Below are 18,814 nucleotides of genomic sequence, written 5' to 3'. Positions count from 1 at the left end.
GATACACATTTACATCAAAATATACTCCATCAATCTTTTTGAAGAAATAAATGCACAGTTCAACTGAGGGGCCCCCAAAGCAGGCTACTGTGAAAAAGGGTTAAAGGTCCATCCATTGCTGATGGTCAGTTGTGCACACACAGCATGTATATTCTCCGCAGTGGAACTGTGTTCACTGGAGTGATGGAACTCCATTTAATACCTTAAAGGATGAGCTGAAGTGGAGTTTGTGATCCAAAACTGATCATCCAACATCAGCAGCTGACCTCACTAAAGCTCTAGTAGGTGAAAGCATTCAAATCCTCATGGCAATGTTCAACATCTAGTGTTAACATCTAGTTCTCAGAATAGTAGAGGCTGTTACTGCAGCAAAGAGAGAACAAACTCCCTATTAATACCCTGATGTTGAAGATATGTTAGATAGGCATATGAAGTTTTTGCTCTGCTAATTGCAACAATCAGCTTATGACAGTTTACAGATATATCAGATTAGACCCAGGTATAACAATATGGAAGCATTAAAAGCAGGACGTGGTCATAACAGGAAATAAGCACTGCATAGCAGTCTTATGAACTGCACGTACAAAGACTCAGCTGTCACTTCTGCTTCACATGTTTCACAAGAGAGTTTTGGTGACAAAAAGAAATTTGATCATGTTACACGATATCATGATACATCATAACTGATCTGTCCTGATAAAAGAAAACAACTTGTGTTCTACCGAGGCTTAATTTGTGTGATAAATTCTTAAAGTGTAAAAAATCACTGTAAAATATTAGAACTCTCCAAATGCAAACATTTTGAAAGTGTATTCATCATTATTCGCAAAACAACTGAATCAAAAGTGCTTGCAGGTCTTTATGATGTTGTGATGGGGCACAAAAAAAGTTCTGAATGTTTTTTTGATTTAAACAAAACAGCTTCACACTGGGGCTTTTTAAATGGCCCATATCCTACATTTTTCCTGCATTCCAAGTCCACTTAGAACATTTGCGCTTGTTTATGTACAGTCTTAACTCATTTTACATGATCATTTTTCAACCTCTCTTTGTTCTTAGTAGTAAGCAAGATGCTTTTGTTTTTGTTACTCCCTTCTGATTGGCTTTCGTGTACTGTGCCACATTCAAGCAGTGCAGCCTGGAACACTCCTTATAAATTCAGCATGAATGTGTGGGGCTAAACCGTTAAAGTCTAAAGAGACAGGTTATGCGTGTAAATGATTTGGTTTTTCATTACATCACAAAAACAATGAATTCAAAATGGGCTGTTTTTGCAGCATAGTTTTCATATATGGACTGTATGAATTGGGGAGTGAACAGTACATTTTGAAATAGGTTTTTTATTCCAAAAAAAGCCAGGAAAAGTTGGCTGTCCATGATATGGGCCCTTTCACTAATAATACAGCACTGAGAGTTCTCACTGACAAGGTGTAAAATACCCCTCCAGAGCACAAAATCACTTTCTGATGATGTTCTGGTTAGAGATGTGGTGGTGAGGGCAGACTGGTGTACACCATCAACCACTGGGGGTGTCACTAAGAATGACAGTAACACTGTACATTAGCTACACATTACAGTACAAAACATCATGTGGTGTCAAAACAAGTAGTGAAGGAGTAAACAGAAAATCCGGAATAATGCATTCTGTCTTTAAAAAGATCTGTAAAACTAATTCTCTTTGGTGCAGAGGATGTCACAGTACTGTTTCTTGGTGGTTTGTGACTGGGTGTGTGCTTGTTAATGCTTTAATGGTTATTGCGGCATAATTTCTCTTCCCACATCCTCACACACATCAGCACTACAACTGACAAAACAGAGACGGGGTAAAAAAAATGAGTGGCTTTACTTTAAACAACTTGAGTATGACTAAAAAAAAAGAAAGAAAGATGCCATTTAGGTAACAGGTGGCTGCATCAGGTGACATAGCATTGCTGTGCAGAAAAAAAAAAACAGTTCATGTAAAGAGATTTAATTACATATGAGCTTGGAACTTCTATTGACCCATTCATCATAAAATTTTCACACAATGTAAAGGGTTACATTCAACTTATAAAAAAAAAATAAAACACTAAAAAACTTTTTTAGACAGTATTGATAGATTAGATAATTAAAGTCAGTACATAAATAAACAAATGTATGTAAAAAGAAATAAAACAATTAATAACTCCTCTTTGAACAATAATCAGATTAATTTCTATGCATATCATAAATGTAAACATTTTCCCACCCGTTTGTTAATAAACCTGTTACAAAGTTCAAATGTTTGAGAAACTGTTTGAGGCCTGTTGAGGCCCCAGCGAGTTGAGCTAAGCATAAAATATGTAATTCACCTTTTTCATTCTGGTAATTTTTAGGTGAATTTCACTTTTTATCCACGCAGTGAATTTGAGAAGTTGCTGATGACGCACTTCCCCTCCCTGGAAACCTTATAACAATTTGTTTCCTGACTCTTAACAGTCAGACACCACGCCAACCGCCTGTAACACACACGTGGCAAGCTGCTTGTTCTTTCTGAGGTAAGTACACTGGAGCCCCACTCAACCACAAACAAGCAGGGACCTTCTGAACTTCATCTGTTTGTTCTCCATGCAATAATGAAACATCTACATACGTAACTGATTTATGCAAAAGATGATATGTTAGTAATTTTAGAACGTGCTTTCAATTTTGTAGTTTGTAGTCATTGTTTGGCATTGTTGGTGTTGATTTTTGCGGCTAATGAGCTGTAACGAGGAATGAGCAGCTGGTAAGTGGGTGTGGGATGTTATACAGTTGTATGCAGGTGCCTCTGGTCAAATTACATTTTGTTGATTTTCTAAGTGAAAATAAGTTTAGATATACTCTACACACTTCTGCACATTTTAATGCAAAATAACTGTTTATTTGCAAAATTTAACATAAAACATAAAATGTTTTTTAACACAGCATGTTATGGCACATTGCATATTGTATGTTTTTTGCTTGCAATTTGTTAAACAAATAAATAGAAATTGCCATATTTAAGTGTGTTTTCTGCAGAACATGTAATTTGAGGCGTTCAAACTTTTGCATACAACTGCACAGGTGAATTACAGTGGATTCACTGACATTTACGTAAACAAAAAGACCATAATTATTATTTTGTTTGTTTTATTGTAGTTCAGTTGTCTTGCATAATTCAATCCCTTTCTAGCCTTTTTTCACTGGCAGATTACTAGAGGAGGTTTTCTCTCTTACAAGTATGAGTCACAAAAGATCCAACAAGTAGTGTGGTTTCAATGATGACATTTTTAACACACTTCTCTCAGTTTATGCCCTTTTTGTGGGCCTCTGTGATCGAGTTCTTTGCATTTGTGTGGAAGTTACTCACATGAAAAGCAGCGAAACAGACCTCCTCTGTTATAGCATTCTTGCGGTAGTAGAATGGAACAGCATGTCCTGATGAATACTAATGCGCAGCCTGTCATAATCGTGACAAACTGACATTGTCTGTGCAAAAAAAAAAAAAGTGAGAATTTAAGCTCTCCAGACAAACTGCTACAGAAATATGCTATGCATAGCCTGTTCAGCTAAAAGGCAGGACACACCCCATTGTCTAGTAGGACAGATTTTGAAACAAACTTATGATCAGACATCTCAAGTGGATGTCAGAGAGCATGTAAGCTTAGTCTGAACTTATACTGGACATATAAGCAGCTAAACAGCACATTTAAAACCTCAAGCCTGTCAAAAAAAAATCAGTGCAGCATAGATGACATAGACACGTGAACACTACTGTGTACTGAAAAAGCTGCCAGAAATGTAATAACGAAATGTGGGTGTAAAAACTCCCTTAACCTACCACCACATGGTCGATATGAAACAATATAGTCAGAAAAGAAGTGAAACGATGCTAACTGAACGTTAAGCTTCCGATAAGCTGAGATTTCTTTACTGCGTATGCCAGTTGCATCGTGTGGTTAAGCACAACTACAGGCAAATATATGTGCAGCGTGAGAATCTAACCAACACCCTTGCACATCCTGTTCCTACATGGCTCTGCACTCTAACATACAGAAGAATTTCAGGTTATGTAATTCATTGAAATTGTGTTAAACACTCTCATGCCAGTTATTTATTGGCATAAACTGAAGAAGATAAACATATCTGCTTAAGTAGAGCAAGGAATTGTAGTATAACTTGTAAAATGATCTTTCTTTGCTAAACACCTTAGCTCTTGAATAAAGTTACATTGCTTAAGCGTAGTCATTGACTCATAAAATCCAGACAAAGTCACAGGTAGAAAAAGTGTAACACATTCAATACAGTGAAAAGCGGATGTTGTTCACACCCTTTCAGATTGTGGTCTGAAGTGTAATGAAGCAACAGTCTGTCTTCTATCTCTGTGTTTAGATATTCGAAGAAAAGACCCCTAAACATGGCTGAGAACGCTCCAAACAACAGTGGCAGCAGATTGGACAACGAAACTCTGTCTATACTTCAAACCAAATGGTCTAGCAATCTTATCTCAGCCATCTATGTCATTGTGACCCTGGTCAACCTCTGTGGAAACGGCCTTTCACTGTGGCTGCTGTTGGCCCGCACCTCGCCAAAGACCCCTTCCATCATATTCATGATCAACCTTACTATCACTGACCTCGCCCTGGGCTTAATGCTTCCCTTCCAGATCATATACCAAATGCAAGGCTACAACTGGACCCTGGGCTCAAGCATGTGCAACATACTCACTGTAGTCTTCTTTGCTAACATGTATTGTTCCATTTTGACAATGACTGCTATAAGCGTCGACCGCTACATGGGCATAGTGAAGGTTATGCGCTTCAGGGAGCTCAAGCATAACATCAAGTATGCAATTTGTACTTGCATGGTCATGTGGGCCATAGTCCTAGCCATTCTCAGCCCACTCGAGACCACAGATCTGACGTTTTATGTTAAGGAGCTCAACATCACCACCTGCTTTGATGTTTTGAAGAAGGACATGCTCCCAACAACCACACACTGGGCTGCCTTCCTGTTTGCATTGTTTGTCGTGCTGTTTCTCTGCCCCTTCATCATAACAGTGTACAGCTACATCAGGATCATCTGCGCTCTGGTCAACAGCTCCAAGAACATCCAGAAAGGCCGCGCCGTGCGGCTGGCATTCACCGTCTTGTTCGTCTTTGTCGTCTGTTTTGCACCGAACAACATCTTGCTCCTGGCTCACTCAGTCACCAAGCTTTACTTTGACAAATCTCTCTACATGTACTACAAGCTGTCCCTGTCACTTAGCTGCATCAACAGCTGTCTGGATCCATTCATTTACTATTTCGCCTCAAAGGAGTTCCGTCGAAAGATGAGACAGATGTTGAGGCTGCCAAGCCTCAGCACACTGGATAATGAAATGACTGATGGCCACAGAGAGAGCTTGTTCTCGGCTCGTACTGTTTCTAACGGTAACGCTGAGGATGGAAACCTAGAGAACCGCACTACTCCGGGTGAGGAAAGCTTCTAGTTTAGAGTCCAAGGCCATTTTTTTAACATGTGAATTTGCACTTGTTTCGTTATGTGGTCTCATGTTTTTGTTTTGTTTTGACTGTCCTCAGCAGTTAAGGGGAAGCTGGCCTGCTCATGTGACATTTCAAAACAAATGCCATGATATCAATGTCGCTGTTTTCTTACTCTTCGTGTAGACATTATTTACAAACCTTCACATTAAATATTTAAGCTTTTTGGAGCTGTTTTCATGTAGCATGTGAATATTTATTCTGTGATTTGCTGGGATCACTCTATACAAATGTAACTGGCCATGCTTCCCCACACTGATTTCTTTAAAAATATATATTTTGCAGCAAAATTTATTAAAATCTTTATTTGGCAGCTATCTAAGTTTTGCTATTAAATTATAAATAAATTATACATAAATTATAAATATACTATCCTGTAAAAAGTGTCCATTTACCAAATGTAACCATTATTTAGGGGTTTATATAGTAGCTCTTACCAAAGCATTCAGGTTTATTAATTGTGTTTTCTTGCTTTATTTAGTTATTTTATGTAAGCTTGTTACTGTATCTCAAATGTTTTTTCTGATGATTTTTTTTTTATATTCCAGTGTCATAGAAATCCCCTGTAACATGTTTTCACAATAAATCCTGCTTTTTTAAGTAACTTTTTGTTTTCTTCATACACCCTTAGTCACGAGAAATGAAAACCAATGAGAACTTTTAGTCTCCCCTGGCACTGTTTCAAAATACTGCATATGGTCAGCCTTCCTCACTGCATCCCTCTTCCGAAGAGTGTCACTGCCAGGTCACACTTCAAAGTTCCTCATATTTGCCCTTTGTTCCTCAGTACTTAACATTTTCCCCTAGCTCAGTGGAAGAACGGTAGGAAAGGGACAAATGAAAGCGCACCATGAAACAGGACAGGCCTTATAAAACATCAAGCCAACATAAAATTATAGTGCTTAGTGAGGCTGTGACTAAAAAGTAGCAACACTAAAAATCTGACAAGAATTCTCCTTTTCATATTTAACAAAAACTCAGGCAAAACCAAAGAGCATCCCAGTTCTTGCAGAGTTTTAACACTAGAGAGAAATTCATAAAACATGGCACATTAGACATTTATGGAGCCCTGGCCATGACATCCCTTATTAACTAAAAAAAGGCATGACTACGCTTTTGTAATGCAAGGGAACAAGATAATCTGTGGCCATGACTTGTAAGATGGTGCACCGATTTTTACTGCAGCACTGAGAAACCTTGGTTTTGACTTTCTGCTGAGACACTCGCTTTCTACTTCATCTAATGCTTAGATCAAAAAGAGCGCGTAGTTGAATGATGAGAACAAAAATCTCGGCTGTTTTGAACAGCGAGGAGCCATGAGATTTTATCTTGCTATCTGAATCAGTCCTCCCAATTCGCTAATCAATGCTTGAATTGTGGATTATAAATACAGAGCAGGTTCAGACATAATAAGAGTCCAAAATAGGCATTGACGTTATGCTTTATCTTTACTGTTATTTGACTGGCTACAAAATGTCGGACAAGCGCTCTCCCCTTGCACAGAAAAAGGTTGGTTTTGTACCCTGCTACTTGTGTAGGCGCAACTGTAAATCGAGGTTAGCAACATCACAGCAGGCAGAATGAAGCAGTGAGTGGTCTGCCTGAAACCATCAACCAATACATGTGTCACATTTATTTCTCAGTTTTTGACTCTTTGTTTGCTTTTGAAACAAGAGCCAAGCCATTTGGAGCAGAATGAATTTATAACTGGTTGTTAAAAACTGTAATAAAAGGTGGACACACTAAATATTTATAAGAATTAATAATATATATATATATATATATATATATATATATATATATATATATATATATATATAAATAATGGGATAGCATTTTTTGAATAAAGCCTATTTACAATTAAACTCTTGATAAATGTAAAACTTCATTTTAAGGGAAATCAAAAAGATCTTTAAAAATTATGGAAAGAAATGTAAATGTAAATATTTGACAAACTGAAATTTATTTATAGATGACACACATCTCAATAGCAAGTGCCCAATTAGTGCCAGCTTATTAAAATGTCAATTAATAAATTGGCTTATATATATATATATATATATATATATGTATATATATATATATATATATATATATATTGCAATTTGAACAAATTTGGTCCATTCATATATGTATATGGTCAGAACAAAACCTTGTATATCCATTTGTACATCCATCCAAATGGCAGTTGCCCTTCCCATTGTGTGCAGATTTCATGCTGAATAGACCAAAAGAAATGGCCAAAAATGACATAGGAAAAAAGTGTGGTTCCACTGACTTACATTAAAAGCAAAGAAGGTTTTTTCTTTCTCCTGTAAATTTCTCATTTTGGGGATATGAAGTTTTGTTCTGACAACAGCAACATACATGTGTGTATATATATATATATATATATATATATATATATATATATATATATATATATATATATAACTAGAGATACAGACAAGTCCCCATTTTAAACAGATACAGGTGATATAGTGATACTTTTCTATTTAATTAAAAAATTAAATAAACAGTACTGCAATTTTCTTATGTGGAAAAAAGGTATGCACACCCCCACAAATTTTACTACTTCAAATGTGTCAATTATGATGATTAGAACACCATTACAGAAAATTTCAGATATCTGGTCTGGTTTGCTCTTTGTTATTGGGAGAGTGTGTTATCATCAAGCTTAGATTTAAAGAGCTCTCTGAGGCCTATATTCGAAATCAATCATTCCACTGTCTGAAAGGTCATCTACAAGCAGAGAAGATTTTTAACCACTGCCAAGTTGTCCATGCCAGGCTACCCCAACAAATTTAACCTGAAAGCAGACTGTAAGATGCTAAAAGAAATCTGTAAGAACACAAAAATTTCATTACAGGATCTGCATGCAGCTCTTTCCATTGTTGATGTAAAACTGCATGCATACCATTAAAACAAGACTGCACAAATTGACCTACATGGGAAGTGTGCCAGGAGAAAGCCTTTGCTGTCTAAAACAACACTGAGTAAAGACTAAAGTTTGCTAATGAAAATCTAGTCAAGGATCAGAACTTCTGGAACAATGCAGTGTGAACAGATGAGTCAAAGATAACGTTTGGCCACAGTAACAGAAACCATGTTTGGCGAAAACCAAACACGTCATTTGATCAGAAGAAACTCATACCAACTGTAAAGCTCGGTGGTGGAAACGTTATGGTTTGGGGCTGCTCAGTGCCTGGCCAACTTGCAATCATTCAGTTGACTATGAATGCTCTTTTATACCAGAGGGAGCTTGAGAGGAGTGTGAGACTATCAGTAAAATAGTTTAAGCTGAAGAAGTTGACCTTTCAACAGGATAATGATCCCAAATATACAAGTATTTTCACCAAGGAGTGGCTCAAAAGAAAGAAATAGAGAGTTGTGGAACGGCCTAGACAAAGGACATATCTGAATCTCAATTCCAGTGAAATGCTGTGGGGGGAATCTGAAATGGGCTTTACATGCAAGAAACCCCTCAAATATTGCACAGTTGAAAGAATTCTGCATGGAGGAGAGGGCAATAATTTCTCCTAGTAGATGTCAGAAACCAGTAGACAATTATAGGAAACGTCACATAAACTTATTTGTGACAAAGGGGGTAGTACCAGTTTATGAAGCCAGGGGGGTACTTACTTTTTTAAAAGACAAAAATGATATCAGTTATCATTTTTTAAATAAATGATTGCAAAATCAATTTCTCTTTTTTTTTTTTGTTCTATTACATAAAATTCGTCTGTACAAGCAGTTTTACAACCCCAAATCAGAAAAAAGTTATGTTAAGGTATGTTAAATTAAAATGAAAACCAAAAACAATGATTTGTAAATTATTTGACCTGTATTACACTGAGAACAATACAACAGCATTTTATTATATAGTAAATTAAGTACATAAATTCTAAGCCTGTGATTTGATAAAGGTGCCTTTTAGCCTGTTAGCTAGCTGATCAGCCTAGTTCTAGTTAAGAAAACAAATTGTCAGTCCCTCAGTTTAAACTTGGGTTCTTTCTTCATTTATCAATACACTCGGTGGTCCATGCAAGGAGCATAACAATCAAAGATTATTCCATTCACAGCCCAATGGTTTTTGGTCACTTGGTACATTAATACTGATAATAGTTCAGCTGCTGTGAGGCAGTCATAGACATATATTTAAAGCAATAAGGCTGTGGGTTACTGCAATTTTAGTCTTCAGTTTTAGAGAAAACCCTACCCCGTGATAAAATCGCACTGCCTCGAGTGGCTTATTGTTTTCATAAAACGGCGACCAACATAAAAAATATTAAAATACACAATGTTTTAGCTAATTATTTAAGTTATTATTATTAATAATCAACATAAACAAGTATTCCACCAAAAAATGTAGTTCCTTTAGAGTACAGTATCATTGCTAAGCAACCATTGACACTGAATGAGGAGAGGAAAAAAAAATTCATATAACAGTGAACAAATGTAACATAGCACTGTTTAATGCAAAATTATTAAAAGTACTTTTTGGTCACCAAATTACCACTGTGAGTCTTCTGCCAGACTGACAGTGCCACTTTTCTCACGCTGGGGCTGAATCTCAAACGGCTCCCTGCTCCCTAAACAGTGCACTATGTAGGAATTTAAATAGTGACTCCTGAACCCCAACAATGCAAAATATTGCTGAACACTGTCACTGTCATACTCGACAGGCAGTCCACTATTTGACAGAAGAAGGTAGAATTTCTAAACTTACACAGCACACTATTTAGCTGGGGAGTATGGAGCCCTTTGGGATTCAGCCTGAGTCTGAAGCTTGTAAACCATTCAGGTGACATTCTTTATACTTTTTTCTTGCCGTTTTTCAGTTAATCATAACGTGAGTACTTTAATTCAAGCCTGTGATATTAATGTTGGAGTTGAACAACAGAACATTTTGGAATCAAAAAAAAATTAAAACAAATAAAAGTTATGACAATTAAAATGAAGAAGAAATATTGAAAATTCTGTGCTACATCTAGGTCACTATTCACACTAATGCAAATTTGTAAAACTGACGAAGATGAGGGCTTTGTTCAACAAGGTCAGATTTTGAGTCTTATTCCTTCTGTTGAAACTTGTGCTCAGACGACTTTCGGGTGGTTTCAATCTATTGATCAGAGTCCGTGCCAGTTCAAGTGCATGCTGTCATTACAGTAAAAGAGGGGAAAAATCTGAGAAACTCTGAAATTCAAGTAAACATTCCTAAGATTCCACGGTTCAATCAGATTGTTATGCTTATAATATACTTTTAATGAAACAGTTTGTATTCAATTAGAAAGTATTTTCACTAGTTTTCACTTTTCTCCCCTCCGCCTGAGTGCTCGCTCTCCCTCTCTGTCTCTCTATAGGTGGAGTGAGCTGTCAATCATCGTCCAGCGCGTTGTAAGCCAGCCAATCAAGCACAGTATTGCGGCAAAAGGGGCGGAGCCTCTCATTCAAAAACGGCGCCAAAAAGCTGCGCGACGGCCTAGCGGCTCACTCGTTTGCCACTTGGTCTCGCATTTGTTTGAGGTTTCGCTTAAACTGAATTGTTGATCTGTCTAGTTCGTTTCTGCTCCTGTCTGTCTGTCGTTAGTTTTGTCCAGTGGTTTTGTCTCCTTATTGTGACAGTGTTGTTTGCTGTCTAGTGCTCTCTCTCTCTTTCTTTTCTCATGCTAATCTCCTCGGATTGAGAACAGGCTACATCAGGGGTGTCAAACTCGGCCATTAGAAGAGCCAAATTAAAAAATATAAAAAATCTGTGGTCCAGCTGTGTTTCTATTTCATTTTTACTGAACGTTTTGCCATGACCCAAACTGGCCATTGTTTATTCAAAATATGGCAAAACTGCAACAGCAAAACATGCACTGAATTCTTGAACTATTCAAAAATAACTTTAAATAAAATAAATTGTTTTATATAAAACAATAGGAGGTAGTTAAAAAAAAACAAAAAAAAAAAAAACTGCCTATTCGCTTGACCTGGACACCGGGCATCTTTTCTTTTTGTGTAACTGCTGGCCCATAGATGGTTGTTGGGGGAAGGGGGTCAGAGTGCACATTATGTTGCAGTGCATGCTGGGGACTGTAGTGCAGCTCAGGGTAAAACAGGCTAAAATTAATAGAAAATTAAAATAATTTCACAGGCAGAATAGGATTGTCCCATGGGCCAGACTTGGCCCGCGGGCCTTGTTTGACACATGGGGGTTAGACTGTGCGCACGCCTACATTCCACCACATAGATAAACGCTGTCTGGGCACACTGTGCTAGAGGGCGGTTGCCATTCCCTGTATTTTTGGGAAGGTTAGCCTGGTGTAGTCAGTTAGCTTTGCTTCCTGTGGTGGTAGTTAGACTTCAAAAACAAAAAAAGGCAAGATTATCAGCCTCAATAATGGTGTGTTGTACTTCTTGTTTATGTCTGTTTGTGCTCGTAAGTCCTACACCACTGTCTGTAGTCATTGTCTTGAATAAAATCTATTTTTGCCATACCCCTCCTCTCCTGCAACGCTCACCAGTACTCTTACAATTCCTCCAAATTTACATCAGTCTATCTAAATAAATTTACATCTCTGCTTACTGCCCTAGACTGTAGCCCTTTAGTGGGGATGTAACAAACATGATAGAAATGAGGAAATAAATAAGAAGGTAAACAATCTTTATTCTTGGGATACTTGAATGATTTTTGTGCTTAGGCATTTCATGGATCTGTCAACAGAAGCCTGTGGGAGAGAAAAGCTTTAGTCTGATCAAGTCATTTAGGTTTTTTTTTTTTGTTCACACAAAGGTCAGGTACAGATTTAAAACCCTAAAGCAATGCCACTACATAGCTATGTTTAATGTAGAAATCTGTTTTTTTTTTTTTTTTAACCAGTGCTAAGATTACGCTCCTTGTATGGTATGCTAGCAGGGTTAGCTCAGCATTATGCTGAATGTTGATGAAATCTCAAGTTCAAATATAGACATTTTTAACATGTAACAGCCAGGCAGATAATTTATTCTTTACTTTTTTTCTCAGTTTTTAAGTAATTCCTTTTGTGATGGTTTGAACTCAAAGTCTTTTATTACTGGAGCATTAGCCTGTTTACTTTCTGCTAACCTGATCAGCCAATTCAAGTAAGGGCAGTTACAGAGAATATAAAGTGTAAACCAGTTAAAGTGACTCTGTTAATGGCAACTTGTGATGTTAAAGTGGCAGTTCTTCATTTGGTGGAGTTTTATGAGATGAGATTTCAACAGTAAGCAAGCAGTGATTATGAAGCCACGTTCCTTACTCAGTACTGAGCTTCACTGATGTTTCTATTCTTGCCCCACTTTCAGCTTCACTTGCCTGTGGTATCAGCCGCAACCTGCATGTTCTCAGAAATGCTTAAAAGAAATTTAATAGTACATAAAATGATAACAAGTAAGCACACGTTTGACTCAAAACAGTAATGAATGACATCTACGTATTTTGGCCATAATCACGAAATACTTAAGTCACGTGAAAAATAACATGGATTAACAAATGTGTAGAACCTGTAGCAACCATTGCTAGGTTGGACTAGCTTCACAGAACACTGGCAAAAATCCCATTTAACCTAAAAAAAAAAAAAAAGAGTCGCAGTTTTCTTAAACTATCTACATTTAGACTGCGTCATTAGTTTCAAATGAGATTTATTTTGCATGCACATGAAAGTTCACACTGTTCAATCGAGTGGTTTTTGTTTTGTGATATGCTATAAAGATATTTTGATTTTGCCTCTGCCTCTGGATATACACACATTTCTGCATGATAAAGACCTACTGAAGATGTTTTTCTTCTTGCAGTATATGAACATAATTCTATTCAGTAACTCACCTGACTTCAATCCATTCTTAGAATAAAAAGTCAACATACGTGACACACACGTCATGTTTGTCATCGATGATTCCAGCCAACCAGGGTGACGTTCTGACGTCACGAATGCGTGCTGTAGCTCATGCAGCGCCTGACTTCAAAAACTGCAGCTGCCTTGCTCCCATGAGATTTTAATGTCATGTGACATTCTGGTGACATTCTGTAGCACCGGCAACTAAGTCACACTAAATTTTTAAACACATGCACCATGTTAAGTCAGCGCTGCGCAGGACTGCATGAAGTCATACGCAGCCAATGATTCTCCTGTTGACAAAAATGGAAATGGAATTCTTTTTGACTGAGGCAGCCAATCGGAACAGAGCTCATTTACATAGACCAGTCTTGGAAATTCTACTGGTTCTTCAAAATTTCTGCATAGTTCAACTATTGTCATGTAAACAAAGTCATTCAGAGTGGTTTAATGTGAAATGGTTAATTGTAGAGAAGCCTACATAGAGACAGAGGGCACGGCGTCATCAGAGGGAAAACATTCTGCAAAGTTTAAAAGGGAATGAACGAGAAGTTGCGGGACACCACTTCTTAAATCAGCTTTAACATGTCAACACCAGCCTATTTCAATACGTATTTCTGTCCAGGGCCGGACGGGGACAGTTGTTCAGGCCGGGAATCATGCAGGACTCAGGCCACACACATACTCACAGCTACTGTATCTGAACAGGTGTTTAGTATTTTATGTTATGTTTAAGGTGAAACAAAATATGCTCCATAACTGCCCACTCCTTAATTACCAGCTCAGGCACCTAAACTGTTCCAGATTTTTTGATACACACAGTTCATGGTATAAGTAATGCTTTGATCATACACTACTTCAGATACTTGGATATGTTAAGTTTTAAAGGTCTCCAATACATATGTGTACATTAAATATATACACACACACACACACACACACACATACATATATATATACATATATATATATATATATATATATATATATATATATATATGTATGTGTGTTTAATTAGTATGTAAGCCTAATGTAAGCTATACCTGGAGCTCTCCCTGAACTTGAAGGTCTCTCACCGTCTCTTTCTGTAGTAAGCAGGATATAGCATCACCAAACAACGTATGCAATGTACACTATGTGGCTCAAGCTTTACGTCGTGCCAGAATAAAAAATATCGAATGATCTTCCGTATCTAACGTTATCTATATTTTGAGAATTTGGGCTTCACAATGAAGCATCAAATGAGACTATTTAATAACTGCTAGTTAGCTAGCTAGCTAACGTTAAGACGCCGTAGGCTACAAAACAAAACCAAAGCAAACCTAAACTAACGAAATAGTTCTGACATGCTGAGCTGTCGCTCCCCTGCTGAATATATCAGTCATTTTTTAAACACCTAGCAGCTTCTTCTTCGAGTGCTTTTCTTTTTTTTATCCTCCTCTCCGCGCCATCTTTCCTCTTCTTCATTTCTTGGTGAGACGCGATAAACAAACTCGCTAGGTTAACTAGCTTAGCTTTATTGCGCGCGCGCGAGCTGGTAGTGAGTGTTTTATTTACATGCTACGTCACGGCAGAAAGACGTGAATCGTGTAACAGGACTGCGGAGACAGTGTGAGTTCACAAGCTGTACTGTATTCTTTATCATACGTTGTAACATCATCTAGCCATGCCGTCCAGGCGAGCTGACAGGCCAGTCCACCGGGAAATCTCCCGTTCCTCGCGAAGGCCAGTCGGGGCCTAGTGCAGGTCTTAATGGCTTTAAGCCAAAACTAAACGCTTCCCAGTAAACATTTGGCCGTTGAAACAACGTTGAAATCACGTATCTGACTGCCGTTTAAACTACGCTTTATTAAGGTTCAAAATGAAAGTTGAAAAGACGTCTAAACTTAGCCGTTGAAATAACGACCAAAATAGTCACATTAAAGACGTCATTTAAAGGCCGCTGATTTAACGTTGAAATCACGTGCATAACTGCTGTTTAATTTAAGTTTTCTTATGGTTGAAAATGAAAGTTGAAAAGACGTTCAAGCTTAACTGTTGAAAAGACGACCAAAAAGTCACAGTAAAAACGTCATTTTAAGGTGTTCTAAGGCCTTGGAAAAAAATATAAATTATAAATTAAAAGGCATTGAAAAGTCATCCAAAATTAATTTCCACTAGTACACTCTCAAAAAAAGATAACACTTTACCATGAATCCTATATAGAACCATTTCATGCTTAATACACTGTACAATAGAAGAACCTTTTTTGGTGCTATATAGAATGAATTTTTCTATATAGAACCATATACAACGCATCATCTGTCAATGTGAAGAACCTTTTCCCCATGCAAAAAAACTTCCTGTAGTTAACTAACAATTTTGATTCCAATGTAAACATAAAACAAACTTTGTTAAATGGAAACTTTATTGAAAACGTGTAGTTATTATTAATTTCATTTGTGGAACATGAAACTGGACCATGAACTTCGTTAGGACTAAGACAAAGATCCTATGCATCAATTCAGAAAGAATTTTCAAACCTTTGAACCATAAGCTGTGTCAGTATTGTACATGATTTTCAATGTTTTAATGTAAAGGAAATCAAGGTGATTATTTAACAAGACAAAATCTTGCATTTTAGTTTCTGAGAAGTCAAACAAGAAAAGAAAAAAAAAAGTTAAAAGCTCTGCAGGGGGCATGCTTGAGGTGATCGGCCGCAGGAGAATCCATCTCATGAGCTGTGGCTTTGTTGTTCCACTTCAGAACTGCAGCTAACATAAAACACAAACAAGACTGTTACAATTAATGCACACACAAAGCATTAAAATCTCATGACAAAAACAGACAGATCTGTGGAAGGTGAAAGCCATTCTAACATCATACTTATTACTTATTTAGTCTTAATTAATAATCACAATGCCACAAGGCCTTTGACAGCTTTTAATTCACATATATTTAAACCTTTTAAATCTGAAATATGTTTCCATATAATATACTTAATATTTTCCTGTCTGCAATGTAGCCAATAAGGAGCAACTGATAATTACAAATCTATTTTTTAGTTATTTTTAAATGTTTATTTCAGTGGGCTTCTAAACAACTGCGAAGTAGTGATGTTGTGATATGTTCTTTTAAATGCAAAGGGCTTGAGCTTGTCTAATTTTATATACTGTCTCTAATTTTATATATTCTCCTAAGACTCATGAGATTTCTAAACTCTGTACTAGACTGCTGGGAACTGAAAAGCCTCTCTCTTATTTTGGTCAGTGTTTATTTGTTAAAAGAACAAAGCACAGTCCATAGAACGAACTGGGTAGTAAATAGTACAGAATGCAGCTATAAAGCTCAGTATTATTATTTGACTTTTTTATATGCCTTACTAATTCCAATACCAAATTTGACTGAAATGACTACAATTAATGATTCTGCTTCTTTAGTTTAGTATTGGTGTTATGTGTAACATTGCTCAAACACTAGAAGACAATATTAACCCAGATGTTTTTCCATAAATACATCCCTAAAACTTCTCTCAAACCTCATCTAGGTCTCCATTAGAGTCAGCAGACTTGTCAGTGTAGTGTAGGACACAGAAAGACTTACTTTGAACTATAGAAATGAACAAAACCTCACCACTTCGGCCATTTTAGGCAACACAAAGGCTGCAAAGGACTGATGTTGGATAAGTAATTATGACTGTCATTTCCATAAAAAACTATTCTAGCTCAGCAATCCTACTCCTGAGACAGAGAGGTCACCCACGGCACTTACTCTGTGATGACATTTTGTTCACTTTTATAGCCCACAGTATGTCATACTGTGTTGTACACCACACTGAGAAGTCTGTGCCACCTTAATGAAGACATGAAATGATTTAGGTGAATATTGACTTCTAGTGTTTGTTAGAAATGTTAGCTTCACAGCTCCATTGCTAAACTAAAGACACAAACTTTGGACACCAATTATGTCTTGGCCAAAAGACTACACTGGGGGTAAGCAGAAAATTGTTTAAATTTTATATTTTGCTGAACCATTCCTTTAAATAGGTTCTTAGTCATAAAATGAGTACGGCAACTGATAACCAGGAAAACTGTACATAAATTGTTAACACGTTATGTTCTATTGTGTTTGTGATAATACTTACTTTTTTAACTTGTGCACATTATTTGACCACTGCCAGTATGTTGTTGTGGCACACAGGCAAATCCAGTCAGCTTCCGAAACAAATATTTGTTTGCAAAAGATGACAGTCAGCTACAGTTAATTCAGTAACTTATCGCTGATAGGACATTTCATTGTCTAATAAAACCTCACTCATGATTTCAACTTGTGTAGCCAAAGCTAATGAACGAAGCATCAGAATGACTGCAACCACCATCTACAAACACAGCTGTAGCTTCTGCAGCTGTTTAAAAAATATGCTAGCTAGCTAGCGTTAGCTACTCAAATTACCTAGCTGCATAAGCTAACTACTTTCAAATGTTGTAAAATAATCATTAATTGTGGTAGTTCGTTTCAAAGTAAAATATGCTCCTGGCAGTTTTAAAATGAGCCTCGAGCTATTCATGCATGTGACTAGCTTAGGTAAATACAGCTAATGTAGCTCAATATAGCTAACGGCTAACTTTTACAAATGAGCCCGCGCAAAAATCCAAGATGCACGCCGACGCAGACGCTATATGGAGCGCTATATTCACAATATACAGCTGCTATTCACGTTAGCGTTTTACTAGAATGATTATGTGGTGTTTCTAAGAAGTTATTAGCAAATACTTATACAGGGCAACAACAGAAACAGCTAATGTCAGAAAACGCGTGTCGTGATGAATCAATAGCGTTAGCTAGCGATCTTAGCTTTTATCAGGACCTTCACCATTAATCACACTGAACTGAGGGGAATAAAATGACCGTTACCTTCGTCAATAAGGTTTTAATTCGCTATATTCAGCCAATACAGACAAATCTTTAAATCTGCGTTAATGCCGTGCAGCACCGACCGCTATGTTTCCCGTAGTTAGCGCGACTGTTCAGCACTAGCTAACCTTAGCAAGACGGCTTCAGCAGCTGTATCAAATACTAACTAGCTAGCTAGCTGGCTAACACATACCCTCTATTAATAAACAAACGATAATACTAGCTAATATTTAAAGATTCTTTGTAAGCTTAGTGACTCGTATATGGCAAAAGGTCTACCTAAAACGGCCAGCTAACGTTTACCCACCTGGACCAATGTGGACAGTAGCGCTGTGTGCTGCGGGCGGCTCGCTGAGGACTTTCTCAGACGAGGACCTTCCAAAGGGGCAGTGATCGGTGGACAGATGGACATCGCGGCTTCTTTAACCCGCTTGATACATCCAACAAACCCACAGCGCTTAAACGACAGGACTGCCTTGCTGACAGTGGAAATGCAGTTGCAAACAGGATTGCAAAGACATTTTCATTTTAGCAGAGCTGAAGGGCCATGATGACGAA

At 37.3% G+C, this 18,814-nt stretch overlaps 1 protein-coding gene and 1 long non-coding RNA gene across 2 annotated transcripts; one reads left to right on the top strand and one right to left on the bottom strand.

Annotated features, from left to right (window-relative positions):
- Positions 1 to 2,473: 2,473 nt before the first annotated feature.
- Positions 2,474 to 6,112, top strand: p2ry8 (P2Y receptor family member 8). Its single transcript, XM_036587576.1, has 2 exons — positions 2,474 to 2,516; positions 4,372 to 6,112. Exon 2 carries the CDS (start codon positions 4,397 to 4,399, stop codon positions 5,468 to 5,470), a length of 1,074 nt encoding a protein of 357 aa, XP_036443469.1. The 5' UTR covers positions 2,474 to 2,516; positions 4,372 to 4,396; the 3' UTR covers positions 5,471 to 6,112.
- A 9,640-nt stretch (positions 6,113 to 15,752) lies between these two features.
- Positions 15,753 to 18,814, bottom strand: LOC118819905. Its single transcript, XR_005008212.1, has 2 exons — positions 18,564 to 18,814; positions 15,753 to 16,116 (listed from the first exon to the last, which is right to left on the bottom strand). It is a non-coding gene; the product is annotated as an uncharacterized LOC118819905 (long non-coding RNA).

This window comes from Colossoma macropomum, unplaced genomic scaffold (genome assembly GCF_904425465.1).
Source record: "Colossoma macropomum unplaced genomic scaffold, Colossoma_macropomum, whole genome shotgun sequence".
In the NCBI taxonomy this organism is placed as follows: domain Eukaryota; kingdom Metazoa; phylum Chordata; class Actinopteri; order Characiformes; family Serrasalmidae; genus Colossoma; species Colossoma macropomum.
The sequence above is the reverse complement of the archived record's forward strand: the minus strand, read 5'-3'. Positions and strand labels throughout refer to the sequence as shown.